The 15,083-nt window shown below is 51.0% G+C and overlaps 11 protein-coding genes across 11 annotated transcripts; 8 read left to right on the top strand and 3 right to left on the bottom strand.

The window, feature by feature from the left end:
* Positions 1 to 16: 16 nt before the first annotated feature.
* Positions 17 to 1,432, top strand: BCR37DRAFT_70879 (uncharacterized protein). Its single transcript, XM_040872447.1, has one exon. It carries the CDS (start codon positions 96 to 98, stop codon positions 1,101 to 1,103), a length of 1,008 nt encoding a protein of 335 aa, XP_040724362.1. The 5' UTR covers positions 17 to 95; the 3' UTR covers positions 1,104 to 1,432.
* On the bottom strand, positions 1,177 to 1,886 carry BCR37DRAFT_381148 (uncharacterized protein). Its single transcript, XM_040869625.1, has one exon. The coding sequence runs from the start codon at positions 1,871 to 1,873 to the stop codon at positions 1,232 to 1,234; it is 642 nt and encodes a 213-aa protein (XP_040724361.1). The 5' UTR covers positions 1,874 to 1,886; the 3' UTR covers positions 1,177 to 1,231.
* A 1,074-nt stretch (positions 1,887 to 2,960) lies between these two features.
* BCR37DRAFT_393828 (uncharacterized protein) lies at positions 2,961 to 3,590 on the top strand (the record flags this gene model as incomplete). Its single annotated transcript, XM_040871365.1, has 1 exon — positions 2,961 to 3,590. One exon carries the CDS (start codon positions 2,961 to 2,963, stop codon positions 3,588 to 3,590), a length of 630 nt encoding a protein of 209 aa, XP_040724360.1.
* A 910-nt stretch (positions 3,591 to 4,500) lies between these two features.
* BCR37DRAFT_381143 (uncharacterized protein) lies at positions 4,501 to 6,248 on the top strand. Its single transcript, XM_040869624.1, has 4 exons — positions 4,501 to 4,640; positions 4,720 to 4,829; positions 4,879 to 5,098; positions 5,145 to 6,248. Exons 1-4 carry the CDS (start codon positions 4,590 to 4,592, stop codon positions 6,162 to 6,164), a joined length of 1,401 nt encoding a protein of 466 aa, XP_040724359.1. The 5' UTR covers positions 4,501 to 4,589; the 3' UTR covers positions 6,165 to 6,248.
* Positions 5,866 to 7,005, bottom strand: BCR37DRAFT_381142 (uncharacterized protein). Its single transcript, XM_040869623.1, has one exon. It carries the CDS (start codon positions 6,892 to 6,894, stop codon positions 6,256 to 6,258), a length of 639 nt encoding a protein of 212 aa, XP_040724358.1. The 5' UTR covers positions 6,895 to 7,005; the 3' UTR covers positions 5,866 to 6,255.
* A 42-nt stretch (positions 7,006 to 7,047) lies between these two features.
* Positions 7,048 to 7,836, top strand: BCR37DRAFT_348815 (uncharacterized protein; the record flags this gene model as incomplete). Its single annotated transcript, XM_040867874.1, has 2 exons — positions 7,048 to 7,539; positions 7,585 to 7,836. 2 exons carry the CDS (start codon positions 7,048 to 7,050, stop codon positions 7,834 to 7,836), a joined length of 744 nt encoding a protein of 247 aa, XP_040724357.1.
* A 28-nt stretch (positions 7,837 to 7,864) lies between these two features.
* Positions 7,865 to 8,704, bottom strand: BCR37DRAFT_393824 (GTP cyclohydrolase 1 type 2/Nif3; the record flags this gene model as incomplete). Its single annotated transcript, XM_040871364.1, has 1 exon — positions 7,865 to 8,704. The coding sequence occupies one exon, from the start codon at positions 8,702 to 8,704 to the stop codon at positions 7,865 to 7,867; it is 840 nt and encodes a 279-aa protein (XP_040724356.1).
* Positions 8,683 to 10,113, top strand: BCR37DRAFT_70312 (alcohol dehydrogenase IV). The gene has a single exon (XM_040872445.1). It carries the CDS (start codon positions 8,830 to 8,832, stop codon positions 9,952 to 9,954), a length of 1,125 nt encoding a protein of 374 aa, XP_040724355.1. The 5' UTR covers positions 8,683 to 8,829; the 3' UTR covers positions 9,955 to 10,113.
* Positions 10,070 to 11,530, top strand: BCR37DRAFT_381140 (uncharacterized protein). Its single transcript, XM_040869622.1, has 2 exons — positions 10,070 to 10,534; positions 10,574 to 11,530. Exons 1-2 carry the CDS (start codon positions 10,272 to 10,274, stop codon positions 11,469 to 11,471), a joined length of 1,161 nt encoding a protein of 386 aa, XP_040724354.1. The 5' UTR covers positions 10,070 to 10,271; the 3' UTR covers positions 11,472 to 11,530.
* Positions 11,531 to 11,593: 63 nt separating this feature from the next.
* Positions 11,594 to 13,631, top strand: BCR37DRAFT_359509 (uncharacterized protein). The gene is made up of 4 exons (XM_040868217.1): positions 11,594 to 11,698; positions 11,739 to 11,778; positions 11,820 to 11,931; positions 11,979 to 13,631. Exons 1-4 carry the CDS (start codon positions 11,663 to 11,665, stop codon positions 13,474 to 13,476), a joined length of 1,686 nt encoding a protein of 561 aa, XP_040724353.1. The 5' UTR covers positions 11,594 to 11,662; the 3' UTR covers positions 13,477 to 13,631.
* An 18-nt stretch (positions 13,632 to 13,649) lies between these two features.
* On the top strand, positions 13,650 to 14,474 carry BCR37DRAFT_70229 (uncharacterized protein). The gene has a single exon (XM_040872443.1). It carries the CDS (start codon positions 13,757 to 13,759, stop codon positions 14,288 to 14,290), a length of 534 nt encoding a protein of 177 aa, XP_040724352.1. The 5' UTR covers positions 13,650 to 13,756; the 3' UTR covers positions 14,291 to 14,474.
* The last annotated feature ends 609 nt before the right edge of the window (positions 14,475 to 15,083 follow it).

Below are 15,083 nucleotides of genomic sequence, written 5' to 3'. Positions count from 1 at the left end.
GAAAGTCGCTCAACCTCGCAACCACAAGCGTCGTCTATAGCCGGCTACTACTGCAGGAGCTCTGCTGCTCGAGCTACACTGCCAGTCAGTGCCAGATGAACTACAGAGCCTGGGACGAGGCCATTGAGGCTGCTATTTCCAGTCTACCTCAGAAAGAGACACGCTCGCAACGACTACTCGCATTGCATCCAAAAGCCTTGAGCACTTTCAGAGCATCACTCGCAGGTACCTCCCTTGCCAAACCACTCGCTCCTTTCCAACAGCACCCGACTTACTTGCTGCGCTATCTACTTGCTGAATGGGAAGATGCAGACAAGAAGCCGCGCGAGAATCTAGATGAGCTTATTGGGCTCAGTACTGAGCGCCTCGTCGCCTCACAGGCATGGCGAGCTGGCAAAGGTGAATGTTGGAAGACTTGGGGCTTTAAGGATATGGATGACATGTACAAGAACTACAAGACCGCCTCGGATATGGAGCGCAGAGTCAATCAATGGTATCCTCAACGCTTCTTCAAGCACGACAAGACTGGCCATCCAGTGCATTACGAACTGATGCCAAATACCTACGAAAAGGACCTGATACCACCCATGACCATTCGACGAATTGTCAACAATGAGCACACTCTCCGGCATCGGGTCCCCCTGCTCAATGCGCCGCCAACTCACCTTGGCAATGATCCGGCCATACCGCAAGATCATTTGCCCACAGATCGCCCTGATGCCCTGTCTCGGCCAATCCTTGGCGTCACTTGGATCATCGACGGTCGACGCCTGAGTCTCTGGTCGTCAAGCGCAATATACAAGACGGGTACTCAATTGCTTCAGGCTTCAACAACGGTGACTTCTGCTCACTATCCTGAACAGGGCAATCGTGCCATCATCCTCAATCTCGGCAGTGTATGGATGTCTTTCTACAATCTTGCGATGAAATTGATGCCAGCCTCGACGCAAAGTACAACGAAATGCTATGTTGGTCGCGACGAATTGGATAGCGCGATTGGCTGGGACAGTGTGCCAAAGATGTTTCAGGATGACAAGGTGTTGACTCTGACGGAACAAGAAATAGCACAGGCAAAGGCTGATGATGGTCCATTTGTCGTCTGAATGTCTCTCCTTCATCATGAGATACACAAATAGACATGCTCAATTACGTTGCGTTAACATCTTTGAACCATAGAAGCATCGACTTCACATTACACACCTACTCTTACATCTAAAGTGTCATCAAATCGCTAATCGCTTCCAAATGACTTCCAATATGTCGGCAAGACGGCATCTTCCAAGGCCTCCGCCGTCAAAGTGACTGCCACACAGTCAGTCGAGACATCTTGCTTCTCAACTGCTGCGTATGCCGACGTATCACGCACAAGGAGCTCATAATACCTGCCACTGGACTTGCAGGCCAGCACCATTGATTGGAGATCAGTCTCTTCCACTGCCCCATTTGGTGCGGGCCTCAATTCACCGTCTGCGGTCCGAGCCCAACTGAAGACATCCTCTTCGACCTCATTCGTGTCGGCAGTGAGTCCAAGAATAGCAAGCTTATGCGACTGTCCAAGGTGAATGACAATTTTTTGGGTTGGATAGTCAGCTGATCGAGACTTGCCCTTCGTTGTTGCAAGACTCAGACGTTTCTTGGTGATATCGCCATCTTGTATCGCTTCGTCTAGTTCAAAAGGTACAGCTTGCCTCCAGAGCTCGTCATCATTCAACCGTGCGGCGACACCATCGGGAGCAGCGACGAGATAGCCTCTGTAAGGAATGACAACAAGTGAGTCCGGTAAGCTTAACCGACGTCCACTAGGTTCCTTCTCAGTCGCAGAGACTGTAATGCGAAAGTATTTGGCAGCCTTGTGCTCCGGTGGCGTGACCATGATATCCTGAATCGAGAGAGGAGCAGAATAGACCATACTGATGCGTATAAGCGTGAATGCGAGGTAGTACTGTAGAGCTGTGTATGTTGCCTTCATGATATAAGATTGATGATGAAGGACATCGACATGGGGAATGAGCCTTTAAGTAATGCTCGAGTTCGATACGCTGTGCTGCAGGCGATAGCATTACCCCAAGCTCTTTACTTATCAGCTATCAGAGATAGTGTCTCGACCAATGATCAGTGCTCTGTCATATCTTATTTGTCGGCGTTTGCTGGGAAGGCATAGTCTGCGCTGGAGGATCGAAATTCAGGGGTAAGACTTTTGATTCGTAGATTGTTCTTCTTATCTTCTGGCGAATGATGACACGTAGCATTCTGATATCTCTGATACTATTTGACCAAGGCTATTGCAGCTACAATCCGCATTGTGTCATATCTTCTGTAGCCATAGCATTTACACCATCGGACATTCGGGATATCTTGAAGTTCTTAGCTGGCTAACACTGAGACCTGTCGCTGAACACTGCTGCAGTTTTGTATGATCCAACTGGATGCAGGCCTAGATGACTGCTTCGCATGCGACTGAAGGAGCTTTCCCTATTTCCCCGCGGGCTGCGACGCTTCGCTTGGCGAGACCATGTAGTATCGCGATCGCAGATGCTCGTTCGTATTCGGATGTGCCTTCGCAAAACATTGATATGCCCCTGAAAACAAGCGATCGGATCTTCTCGGTCTAGCCTCTCGGCAGGCTCGCCATGTGCATGCCAGAGGGAGATGCCGCTGAGAATAGCCTGAAGTCGGTCTATTCAGTTGGCTTGAGCGAGCATGTTGACCAGAAACTACAGATCGGTCAAGAGCAATCACACAAATGGCTCTTGACTTTAATTGCAACTATTGTTTTGCTATTGTGATGGCGCATTGGGCCGGACTTCATGGATCCGCGGTCTCGGAGCCATTTGACAAGGGGTCGCTTTTGCAACTGCCAAATGCAGTGTGCGCCGGCTAGACGATATCCGCGGCAGTTGGGCCCGAATTGGTTGGTCACCCCTGTTCAAGACCTGCTGACAAGCCTTAAAAAGTGACCGATGTATGCGACGATCACTCTGATCATTTGGTCGTTTGCATTATCTTGGCATGTTTTGCCAAGTGTCTTTGCACATAACTGTCGTCAGATTGCACTAGTCAGTTGGGCCGATACCACTAAGCCCGATTATGCATTGCTAAAGGTCGTCTGTCACGATAACACAGAGGCTGCCCCGGCCGACAAAAAGAATAATCCAAAGGCAAAAGGCATGACAGACATAAACGCCCAAGCTGAACATTATGTAAACATTACGCTTACTGATATCACAAATGCAGACTCCACAGGCTGTCTGAATCTTCAGAACTACCCAGCGATCCGGAATTCACTCTATAATGTCGGAAGCAATTATAAGCACTATGTTCGAATCGACACGTACAAGGCCGACAATGGCACGTGCTACTATCCCGTGAATCTGGCGATACTATCTCGGGTTCACAAAGATAGGGGTTGCGACTGGTCAGCTGTCGAGAGCAATCTAATGGCAAATGCCATTTTCCAGGATTCTGGAACGGTCTTTCCAAGATACAAAGTAGCTGGAGATCCCTTCTTCTACACCTGGGTCTTTGATGACGATTTTCCAAATACGCATGTGGACGCCCTCAACACAGATGTGCGTTGCAGTAAGAAGTGATGGTAAGTTTGCTATATGTACTCTTTGCAGGAAGCTAACATGACCAGCTTTACCTTTACCTTTACCTTCATGCAAGACCAAATGTATACCTCGACAGTCTGCATTCGCCACTGACGTTCGCATCTAAAGCAATTGTTTTGCAGCTTTGCTTAAATTCGTACACCCGTATCTCATATCTTACCCTTTCTTAAGTACAGCTGCAGAATTGAAACAGAATCTTTTTTGAGCGCACGGTGGTCGACGTCTCCCTTTGCAAGGTTGCAAGGGCGTGAAACGTCAGTCTTGCTCAAAGCTCCTCCAAAAAGACAATCAGCGCCACTGTCTGCAATTGGACGTACACAAAAATGTTAGATCAAGCTCGAGATACCCGTCAATGAGCTGTGACGAGTCGAGGAGCAGGTTCAAGACTGTGGCGAAATGGGCCCAGAGAACTGCTTGAGTTCCTCTCGCTGGCAAACGCATGACTCGGCTGGAGTTCGACGCAGAACAGAACCAGTGACCAGGTAGCTTGCACGCTGGAACGACAGGAAGTTACATATTGTTCCCCTCTTCAGTGCTCTTGACTCAATCTTGACGGTGTGATGACTGATTGACACATTGCGATACAAGCAGTGCTAGACCTAAGCATGAATGCACGCTTCTTTCAGTGGAGAAGCTCTAGTGCACGGCCTTTTGGAGTGCCTCAAAGCCATCGCGCGCGCAAGGCCCTATTAAGACGGTTTGGGGTTTCATAGCATGGATAGGTTGAACGAGGCCAAAGAAAGTGTACTGAGTAGCTTCAGGCCTGATATTGGGCTTGCAGAGAGATGAAAGAGAGTATATACAGCGAGGTCTTTGGTTGTGAGGTTTCCTGCACGTGCGCCTCTGTCATCATCGAAAAACAACCCGACGCCAGACTAGCCGTGGCGACATCATCCAAGAGTGGTTCGTGCGCTCTGAGAGACACCGCTTCTTGCCAGTGGCCGACCTGACTCACGCCTTGTTAGCAGCGACAAAAGCATGGGCAAACACGATGACTCTGGGGAAGTAGCCCTCGAAGATGATCAAAAAGTAAAGCCAATCCGTGCGCGCCTGTACTTCTACCATTCGGCACCTACTCGTACGACAAGACGCTAACGGCAATGTGTAGTCTATCATCATGGGTATTATTGGCCAACTAAGACCGGGCATGGATCTGTCCCGGATTACACTGCCGACATTTGTGCTGGAACCCAAATCGATGCTCGAGCGCATCACAAAGTACGCGCCTTCTTCGACCGCAACAAGTACGACAATGCTAACGATCTAGTTTCATGGCTCATCCAGAGTTTCTCTTGCCTATACCGCAAATTGACGATCCAGTCAAGCGGTTTGTTGAGGTAGTGCGCTTCTACATGGCAGGCTGGCATATCCGTCCAGCTGGCGTTCGGAAGCCCTTGAACCCGATACTAGGCGAGTACTTTGCCGGTTACTGGAAGTTCCAAAACAATACAACCGCCCTGTACATTGCCGAGCAAGTCTCGCATCACGTATGCTTTGGGATTGCGCTTGGAGCGACTTTTGCTAACCTGTCAGCCTCCCATTTCTGCGTATTTCTACTATAGCCCCGAAAACCACATCCGGGTGGATGGTGTATTGAAGCCGCGTTCCAAGTTTCTTGGCAATTCAGCAGCGAGTATCATGGAGGGGGAAGCGCTTCTAACTTTTACAAATCTCAAGGAGACATACTCGCTCTCGCAACCCAACATGTATGCGAGGGGAATTTTGTTTGGTAAGATGCGGATGGAATTGGGTGATCACTCGACTGTTCGGTGTGAGCAGACTGGCTTGGTGGCTGAGATTGAGTTTAAGACTAAAGGCTTCATCAGTGGCAAGTATGATACTGTGTCTGGCATCATTCGCAATGAAAAGACTGGTGACAAGTTGTTTGAGATTGAGGGTAAGTGGTGTGAAAAGATGACCATCAAGGATTTGCATACGAAGAAGACAGAGACGTTCTTTGATGCGACAGGTGCGCAAGAGACGCCTATTTCGGCCAAGGCAACAGACAAGATGAATCCAGTGGAGTCGCGGCGGTTGTGGCATGAAACGATTGAGGCTGTCAAGGCGCGAGACCAGGTGCGCGCAACGAACGCAAAATCAGTGATTGAGGATGCACAGCGCGACAAGGCGAAAGCGCGTGCTGATGCAGGCGAAGAGTGGCACCCTCAATTCTTTGACAAGACTGGCCCGGAGGATTATGTGTTTAAGGGATCACAAGGCAAGACTGGCGAGCAGCTCAAACATTTGATGGAGGAGATGGCTGGTGGTATTACACAAGAGACGACATCAACGAGTCATGCAAGTCCTACGACAACTTCATCGGCTCCTGTAAGCCAGCCTGGACGGGTACCTACGCCGACACGGACTTTGCAGTATACAACTCAACAGCCTGCAAGCCCAAGCGCCCCGCAGCCTGGTGCATTACCGCATGCAGCGACGCCGGGTGGAAGTCCTGCTGCACCAGGCTTGAAGCCGTCTCTGCATCCAGTGGACAGCGAGAATCAAGTATTTGTTGATGCACAGGAAAGCTTTGACAAGCTGACAGTTTCATAAATTGGTTATATGCGTTTCCATGATAGATGTTCGTCACTGGACCTGATGCCCAAGTGCTGTACGTAGCGAAAAGAGTTGGCCTTTATCCCGTTCATGATTCTGATCCAATAGCTTGTAGCATCTCGCGACAGCCACTCATGTCGCCTTCCAAGTCACTGTACAGCGCTGCAATCAAGGATCCATCGACATTCGGGAATGCTTGTTCAAGCGTGCGTTGATCACGATCTTGCTGTGAGGCGCCTTTCGCTTGCTCGTAGACTTGAAGGTGCTCTACTTGTGCTGCAGTGTCGGTCTGGTCGCCTGCAGCGATTCGTGTTGCTGCTGCGCGATTCGAATCTGCTTCATAATGGTCTTGCGGCGTGTTGTATTGTGGATATAGGGCTTGCTGATGCTGTCCATACTGCTGATGCTGTCCGTACTGCTGATGCTCCCCATGAGGACGCTGAGGCAGTCCCGGCGCAACTGGATAATCAGGCGCTCGTCCTCCATAATACTCACCAGGCTGTTGCATACCAGGATTCCCATGACTAGCTTGCGATTGTGATTGAAGCCCTTGTACGCGTCCTACTCTGCCATCCGTCAGCCTGACTTTGACGCCGCGCGGGTGATCGCCGCGTGTGAGGAGTTCAGCGACGGTGCCTGTCACTTGGCGGCCTGTGGGCTGGTCTTGCTTGAGAATGATGCTGACTTGTGTACCGACGTGGATCTGGCTTGCACGGGGGACAGGCATGCTTGTAGACTGCTGGAAGAGTGAACCCGGCTGTCCTGGACCCTGGTCGATAGCTGGTCCTGGTTGTCGCTGTGGAGGAGGAGCTCACCTGAAAAAGTCAAGAACAAGAGACAGCAGGATCCACCAAAGTATACTCAGTACAGTGTGTTCACGATGCCCAGAAGCGAGATCCTCTCTCCAGAAGGCCTCAGGTCAGATGGAAGGCGCTACAATGAAATCAGACAGTTCAAAGCACGCATGTCGCTACCCACCTGCAGCAGTTTCGACGGCTCAGCACTCTGCGCCATGGGCCTCACCACCGTCCTCTGCACTGTCTCTGGACCACACGAACCAGACGCGAATAAACGTGCACAGATGAAAGCAGATGCAGCGTACCTCCATGTCGACTATACCGTCCTTCCATTCGCCGGTCAAGATCGCAAGAAAGCTGGTAGGACGGATAAACGCATGCAAGAGATTTGTTTGGCGCTACAGCAGACATTCAGCCAAGCGGCCATCTTGAAGTTGTATCCGCGTACACAGATTGACGTGCGATTGCAGATTGTCCAGCAGGATGGTGGTGCGTTGGCGTGTGCTATCAATGCAGCCACATTAGCGTTGATTGATGCCGGTATACCACTCTACCATTTCATTGCTGCGTGTTCAGTCGGAAGTGCCGTGAGTGCGGCTTTTACAGGTGCAGCGACACAGTTGGGTGCTGGAACGGCTCAAGCGTTACTCGATGTCACTGCATTGGAAGAATCAGATATACCTTGGTTGACACTTGCAACAGAGGGTCATTCAGGCAAAATTAGCTTTCTTCAATGTGAGACACGCTTGGGTTTGGATGCGTTTGATGCGTGCTTGGAGTATGGCGTCTTGGGCAGTCAAGCTGTACGTGGGCTATTGGAAGGTGTTTGCAGGGAAGCCGGAAAAGAGTACAAGGCAAAACTCGAAAGATAGCCTCATGTCCCATCAGCAAGAATGGCATCTATGGTTCAATCGACTGTTGCTGCGATTCAGGCTTCAGCGCAGGTTGTGCCTCTGGCTCAAAGGAAGCCTCCACAAGGCAATCTGGAAACTCGACTTGCAAGAGCTCTGCAAGTCTGCGAATACCCCAAGCTTCAGCTGCGCGATGTCCGATGAAGATAACAGGCATACCTAAAGCTGCTGATCTTTCTAAACCCGCAGGCCGTGGCTCGCCAGTGATGTAAAGTACTTGGCTGGCAGGCACAGGATCAAATGCGTTACACGTCGTCCAAAAGTGCTCGGCAACTTGATTGACTTGCTCTTCTCCGAATGCATTCATCAAAGCGACAGCTCGCAGGACACCTTTCGACCCTGACGCGACGGTCTCCAGCGCCTCTTCTTGGAAGATGTGCGCCAAGCGATTCTGTAAGTCATGCAAACTCTGTGAATCTTGCAATACACCCAATATTCCAATACGCCTCTCCGGATCATTTTTGTATCCGGAAAGCGTGACTAAGGTTTCAACCTTACAACCCAACAAGCCAGCCAAGTGCGGGTTGAAACCAACAGTCAGTGTCTCATCGAAGCGAAAATGGCTCGACAAGACTAGACAGCCGTGTGGCACGCGATGTCGATCGAGGGCCCAAGGGCGATGCAGAAACAGACATGTGTTTGGTGTGAGACGGCTATAGAGCCCCTCTGTTGCAGTGATGCTCAGCAGCAGATGATGGAAAGGACGACGCCTTCCTGGCTGATGGTAGATGAGCTTATCTCTTGCATTGCTCGCTTGAGGCGGAAGTAGCTTAGCAAAGAAGTCTAGTAGAACAGCTTGACTGAGGCCCTTGTTGCCATCAGAGCCCATCCACAGTCTGCTCGAGGGAAACCTCACTTTGGCTTTTGGTCCTTAAGCTTGGGTGTAGAATCGACGACATCATCGACGAACTCCGCAATTCCGCAAACCGAGATCTGGACGACCCAACGGCAACCATGGCCTCGACAGACTTGGTAGGCTCGTACAGCTTCACAAAGACACAGACGATCCAATATGGACCAAACTGTATCAAGGACGTTCTTCCTGCACTATTTGATAGGCTACAAGTCAAGAAGGCCTTCATCGTTACTGGCAACTCGCTCAAGACCAAGACCGAGGTCATCAAGCAGATTGAGGGTCTGCTTGGCGATCGCCACGCTGGTACATCCACCAAGATATCTCAGCATACACCGGAAGAAGGTATTCGTGAAACATTGAAGGCAATGGCGGACGCGAACGCCGATGTGTTGCTCTCCGTCGGCGGTGGTTCTCCCATCGATGCTTGTAAAGCCATTGCCTATTTTCATCACGAAGAATCTGGTCATTGGCTCAAACATATTGCTGTTCCGACAACTCTGAGTGCTGCTGAATTTACCAGAAATGCAGGGTATACGCGAAAGGGTAAGAAAGTCGGCGTCAACCACCCACAACTCGCTCCCGATGCAGTTATCTTGGATGGGGCGCTCACACTCTCTACACCGCTCAGACTGTGGCTCTCAACTGGCATGCGTGCCTTGGATCATGCGGTTGAATGTCAAACTCGTACATACACGCCACCGCCGATTCGCTCGCTCGGCCTGGCTGCAATTCAGAAATTCTTCCACTTGTTGCCAGCATGCAAGGCAGACCCTGATAATGTCGAAATTCGCCAACGCTTGCAGATTGCAGCGTGGGAATCCATGTTTCCATTTTTGCAGGAAGAATCAAAGCAGTCTGGATTTGGCTTGTCGCATGCACTGGGTTACATGCTTGGCTCGCCATACGGTATACCCCATGGCATCACCTCTTGCTTGACCCTCGCGACTGTTGTGCGATGGCAAGCTGACCATGCGTCTGTGGAGAACAAACATAGACTAGCACAAATTTTGCTCCTGCTGAACGAAAAGCGCCTTGGATCTGTGGAAGACGATGTAAAGCGCGTGGCAGAGTTGATTGATGGGCTCGTTGACACATTGGAATTGCGCTCTGGGCTGGTGGAGGCTGGTATGCCTCGCGAAGACTTGGACATGGTGATCGAGGGAGCAGGACTCAAGGATCAAGATAAGGCAGACATGGCCAAGCTTCTTCAGGCCCGTTTATAGGCGTCGTAAATGTACAAGGCAGACTGGATTGCACACATGTTGAGTAACCTGTCCATCTGGTGCTCTCCAACTTAGCCGAATTTAGTTTTCGAGGTTTGAACGTACAAACGACTCACTCGACAGATCCCTTGCTCAAAAGAGAGCTGAGCGCCTTCTCGCGCCGGCCGCTTGTGCCTCTTCTCTAACAAATTCTTTCACAATCTACAAACAGCTGTCTCTTCATCCTCAAGCGCGCTCATCATCCCTAATCAGTCTGTGTTTGACTTCTTAAACAGCTTCTTGTGTACGCTTCCAAAAAGCAAAGTACAGTAAAAAGAATGCCTAGAGGCTACCCTGGCACTGGTTCGGGTGCTCACAGTCCTGTCATCAAAAAGGAAAATGGTGCCAAACCATATAAACATAGCGCGCATGCCCGGGCCATCACTGCTACTTCGAGCAAACGGCCTCAAGTATACTGCGTCACAGAGCTAGAATGGGATGAACGTATTCCGAATTGCACGCAGAGTGATGTCAAGCTGCTAGGATGTTTTTCAAGTATCGAAAAGGCGAATTCAGTCGTGGCCGAGTGGCATACGCGAATGTATGTACCCTTTCTGACTGCATCAATTTCTGACGATAGTTACGTGAAGAAGAGTGTGGCTGAGTTTGATCAGTACCAGCTTATGAAGGATCAAGGCCTCTGTCAGCTCAATGTAGCTGTTGGCAGACAAACATGGCAAGTCGCCGTTGAAGCTGTTGAGCTCGATGAAGAGTTCACCATGAGTTTACTGGAGAGCAATAATCCTGTACAGCCAAATGGTACGGCACAAACTACTTTTGACCCGCCAGAGTATAGCTCGCAAGACCACAAGAAGAAGCCAAGCAGGCCCAAGGCGGAATCTGTCACGCCGCTGTTGCACTCTCCACACGCAACCTTTTCATCGGCAAAGCAGGCTTACGAACATGGAACGCCTTCAAAGGCCACGACATCTATACCTACACCAGCGTCTGCGTCACGAGTTGGTCAAACAACGCTGGCAAAGCAAAGCTCTGCAGTGAAGCATAATGGCGTCAAGCGCAAATCAGAAGCAATGAGAGATGGCTCCGTGTCGCCTGCCAAACCAGCGTGGATCGATACAACCATGAAACCCATTCCACCGCTCACGAGCAAAAAGGACACATCAGCTGCCCCGAGGCCTCTTGGAGCACCAGCAGCACCAGCAGCACCAGTAGCAACAGCAGCAACAGCAGCAACAGCACCATACAAATCAGCTCCATCGACACTTCAAAAGCCACAGTCAGAACCAAAATTACTGCAGCGACCGCCAACTGGGAGCACGCTTTCGTCACTACCGCCCACACCAGAGCCTGTTAGACCGATGCATGCACCGTTTGCGTCAGCCAGTGCTGCGATACGGGTCTCGCGAGCATCGGGTTCGTCGGATGAGAGTGAAGTGGATAGTGATCTTGAGAGGCGGCGGAAGAAGAAGATCAAGCGGGAGCTGCAGAAGCTGGGCGTCATAGTCGGCCAGACTTGATGTGTCGAGCGTATCTATAGTGCCATCTTCATACTATGTATTTTACTGTTTGACCTAGCTGTAGCTTATTGACCTGAATCGTGAAGTTGAGTCGCTGCCGAAAACAGTTCGATGACGGAGCACGACCGCAACGACCGCATCTACCCAGCAAGACACACCCGGGATAGCAGCCAAGAGGGAGGACCTTCGTCATGGACTCCTTTGCCGATACCGTGTCAAACTTGACGGTAAGGAAGATGCTTTTAAAGAAAGCAAAACTAACGGAAGCTGTACGACATCAAATCCGCTGTACGCAAAGTACAAAATGGTATGGTTGACGGGCAACGCGGCTCAAATACTGACTTCTAGTGGTCATGAACTTCACAGAAATGGAGGCCAAGGTCCGTGAAGCCACCAACAATGAACCTTGGGGTGCCTCGTCCACGCAACTCGCAGAGATTGCGGATGGCACGCACAACTTGTACGCTTCTCCGACGTACCTGTTTCCAGCCGATGCTAACGATGCAGCTCAACATTCAACGAGATTATGCCCATGATATACAGACGATTCACTGAAAAGACAGCTGAAGAATGGCGGCAAATTTACAAGGCGCTGCAGCTTCTAGAGTATCTCGTCAAGAATGGCTCGGAACGCGTTATTGACGATGCTCGCTCTCATCTGTCTACCCTCAAGATGCTCCGCAACTTCCACTATATTGACGAAAAGATGAAGGATCAAGGCGTCAACGTCCGCAACCGAGCCAAAGAGCTAGTTGACTTACTGCAAGACTCTGAGCGTATTCGTCAAGAACGCCGCAAGGCAAAGTCTGGTCGCAACAAGTTTGGTGGTGTCTCTTCGGATTCTGCCTTCATGACGGCTCAGCACTCTGGCGGCTTTGGTGGATCCGGTAAAAAGTACGGCGGCTTCTCGTCAGACGACTATGGCGGCGGCGGTGGCGGCGCCCCAGAGTACAGCAGTGGTGGTGCATCGAAAATCTACGGTGACGGTGGTGGTACGGGCGAGGAGACCTTGGGCTACGGTGAGGCTTCCGGCGTCACGCGCAGTTCCTCGACAGGCGGTGCGCGCCGAGAACGCTCTGAACGACCAAAAGCAGCTCGTCCTGTTCGCGGATTCGCAGAAGATGCTCTTGGTAGTGTTGCTCAACCAGCCGAGCGCTTCGATGAATACGATGAGTATGATGAAGGTGCGGCAGGTGGCTCTGGCTCTTCTCGGCCCGCTGCAGAACGCCAGCCGTCATACAAGACGACCATTCCAAAGCCTATTCCAAAGAAGGAAGAAGCAAAGCCCAAGGAAGTGGATCTCTTCTCATTCGATGACGAGCCTGCTCCTGCGATTGCTCCTGCATCGTCAGCAACATTACCCAAGCTAACGACATCTGCACCCGCCGCTCTAGATGATGACGATGAGTTTGACGATTTCCAAAGCGCGTCCACGTCAGTTGCTGCACCACAACCAGCAAAGCAGGCTGCTATGATGAGTGTGATGGGTCCTGCATCGCCACAGAAACCGCAGTACTCTGGCTTCCAAAGTATTCAGCCTATGCAGGCGTCAAATTCTGGCGCAAGTAATAATGCATCGTTGCTCGGTGGATTGGCAGGACAACCGACCTTGCAAGCGCCCAGGCAACAACAGCAGCCCTCTGCACCGACAGGTCCAAACTATTACGCGTCCGGTCTTTTTGCAACACAAACAACAGGCAACAAGCTTCAGCCAGTCGCATCTCCAGCAATATTGGCAGCACAGCAAAAGCCCAAAGCGGCTGCTGGTGATGCCTTTGGGGATTTGCTATCTGGCTTCAAAAAGTCAAGCACACCGACAAAAGGAACTTCTCTCTCTGAGATGAACAAGCAAACTGCTTCAGCTGGCATCTGGGGTGCATCTGCGCCAAGCAAAAGTGCAGCGCCAAAAGAAATGGACGACGAGTGGGGAGACTTCAACGGCGCTTCTGCAGGCAAGCCTGCGGCTTCTGCTGGCCAGGGAGGAAACAATGATTTACTGTTTTGAGTGAGCTGCTATTGTACTGCTTTGGCAAGCTGCAATCTACACAGCGGCCTGCCATGTGAAGCATAAGCGTCGTTCATAGAGGAGGCGGCAGATGAGCAGGGCTCATAACATAGGTATCTGATTGTCTGTCTTAAAAATGTTGATCGGTTCGAGCTTGCAGGGATACGTCGAGCTTTAGGAATTTCACCGTGATTGCTAAACTAGTACAGCCTGACTTTCGCCAGCAGCTACGGCATCGTGGTCACCCACGACAACATCGATTCAACATGCTGCACCTATCATGACTCAATTGCGCTTCCAGATCACTGCTCGCGTTAAAGTTGTAGCGGGCACGTTTCGAGATTTTCCTTCAGACAGATCATTCGCGCGACCGCCACATGCGGAGACGTTCGCGCTGCGCTTGTACAATGTCATCTCCATGCGCGCGAGTGCAGCCGAGTCTAGCAATTACAGCTGCATTCCAACGCATATCGTCAACAAGTCTTTTCAGTCAATTGCAAGCCAAGACGAGATCTCTTATAGATCAAGAAAGCATATCAGTATGTCGCAACGGCATCATGTCAGTAATTTAGAGCCGATGTCCGCATGCAAAGGTGCTCAGACAAGCTTGGACGCCATAGCGCGCACCGACATGTCATCAATCGATCTATTGGGAAATCTTACGCATGGTGCCAATCCACAGTCGAGATCTCTCTCCATGCAAGGGACCTCCTTCGATGGACTTTGGCGTATCTATGACACACCCATGCGAGCACTGACACGGCCTGCTCGCAGGACGCAGCCCTTGCTGTCAAAGTCGCCGTTCGCGGTGTGACTGCGTCAAGTCCAGAAGCTTCTTTCTCCGGAAGCGGCGAATTTCGCTTCCCTGGACCAATCAAGGCTGCCTCCATAGATCTGGAGTTGGCAGTTGGCAGCTCGCTCTTTGTGTCAATCTCGAAAATTTGGCGTCAGACAGACTCAGACTCCGCTTTCAGGCCTCCATCGTCTATGGTGTACTACAGCAACACGGGCCTCCCATCGTTAAGTCGTGCACAACTGACACCTTGGAGAGGATGACATCTTGGTTCCATTAAGCCATATGTCTTTGGTTTATCACGCCAAGACACTTCTGCATCGATCTATATAACAAGAGACAGCTGCCAGTTGACCTGCTAAGCACGGACGCAAACATTTTCACACTAATGCAGTTCTCCCTTGAGGTACTCGCCGTGTTGGGCTCCGTACAAGCATTGGCTATTGACAGCCGGCGCTCCTCAACATCAAGCAACGAACACTCGTCCTCGCGTCGGTCCTCAGTCGATAATGTCTACAGCGAACACGACAGCCCGTCGTTGTTTGACCTGGTCAAGAGACAGAATCGGCCAAAGGCCGTTGCGACGAGCACTGCACAAGCACGTCCCTTGCCAGTCACGACGAGCCCGCCTGCTGCGCGACAGCCGCCCGCAGCGACATCTTCGTCCGCGCGGAGTAGCAGCCAGGCTGTATCATCAAGCCGTTTAAGCAGTTCGACGCTGTCTTCCTCGAGGATCACCACTTCGTCGACGCCATCAACGTCAAGCACTAAAGCGGCGTCGACGAGCTCAAGTTCTTCGCCAAGAACATCATCC

The sequence above is a fragment of the Protomyces lactucae-debilis genome, assembly GCF_002105105.1.
Source record: "Protomyces lactucae-debilis strain 12-1054 chromosome Unknown BCR37scaffold_13, whole genome shotgun sequence".
NCBI classification, from domain to species: Eukaryota; Fungi; Ascomycota; class Taphrinomycetes; order Taphrinales; family Protomycetaceae; genus Protomyces; species Protomyces lactucae-debilis.
The sequence above is the reverse complement of the archived record's forward strand: the minus strand, read 5'-3'. Positions and strand labels throughout refer to the sequence as shown.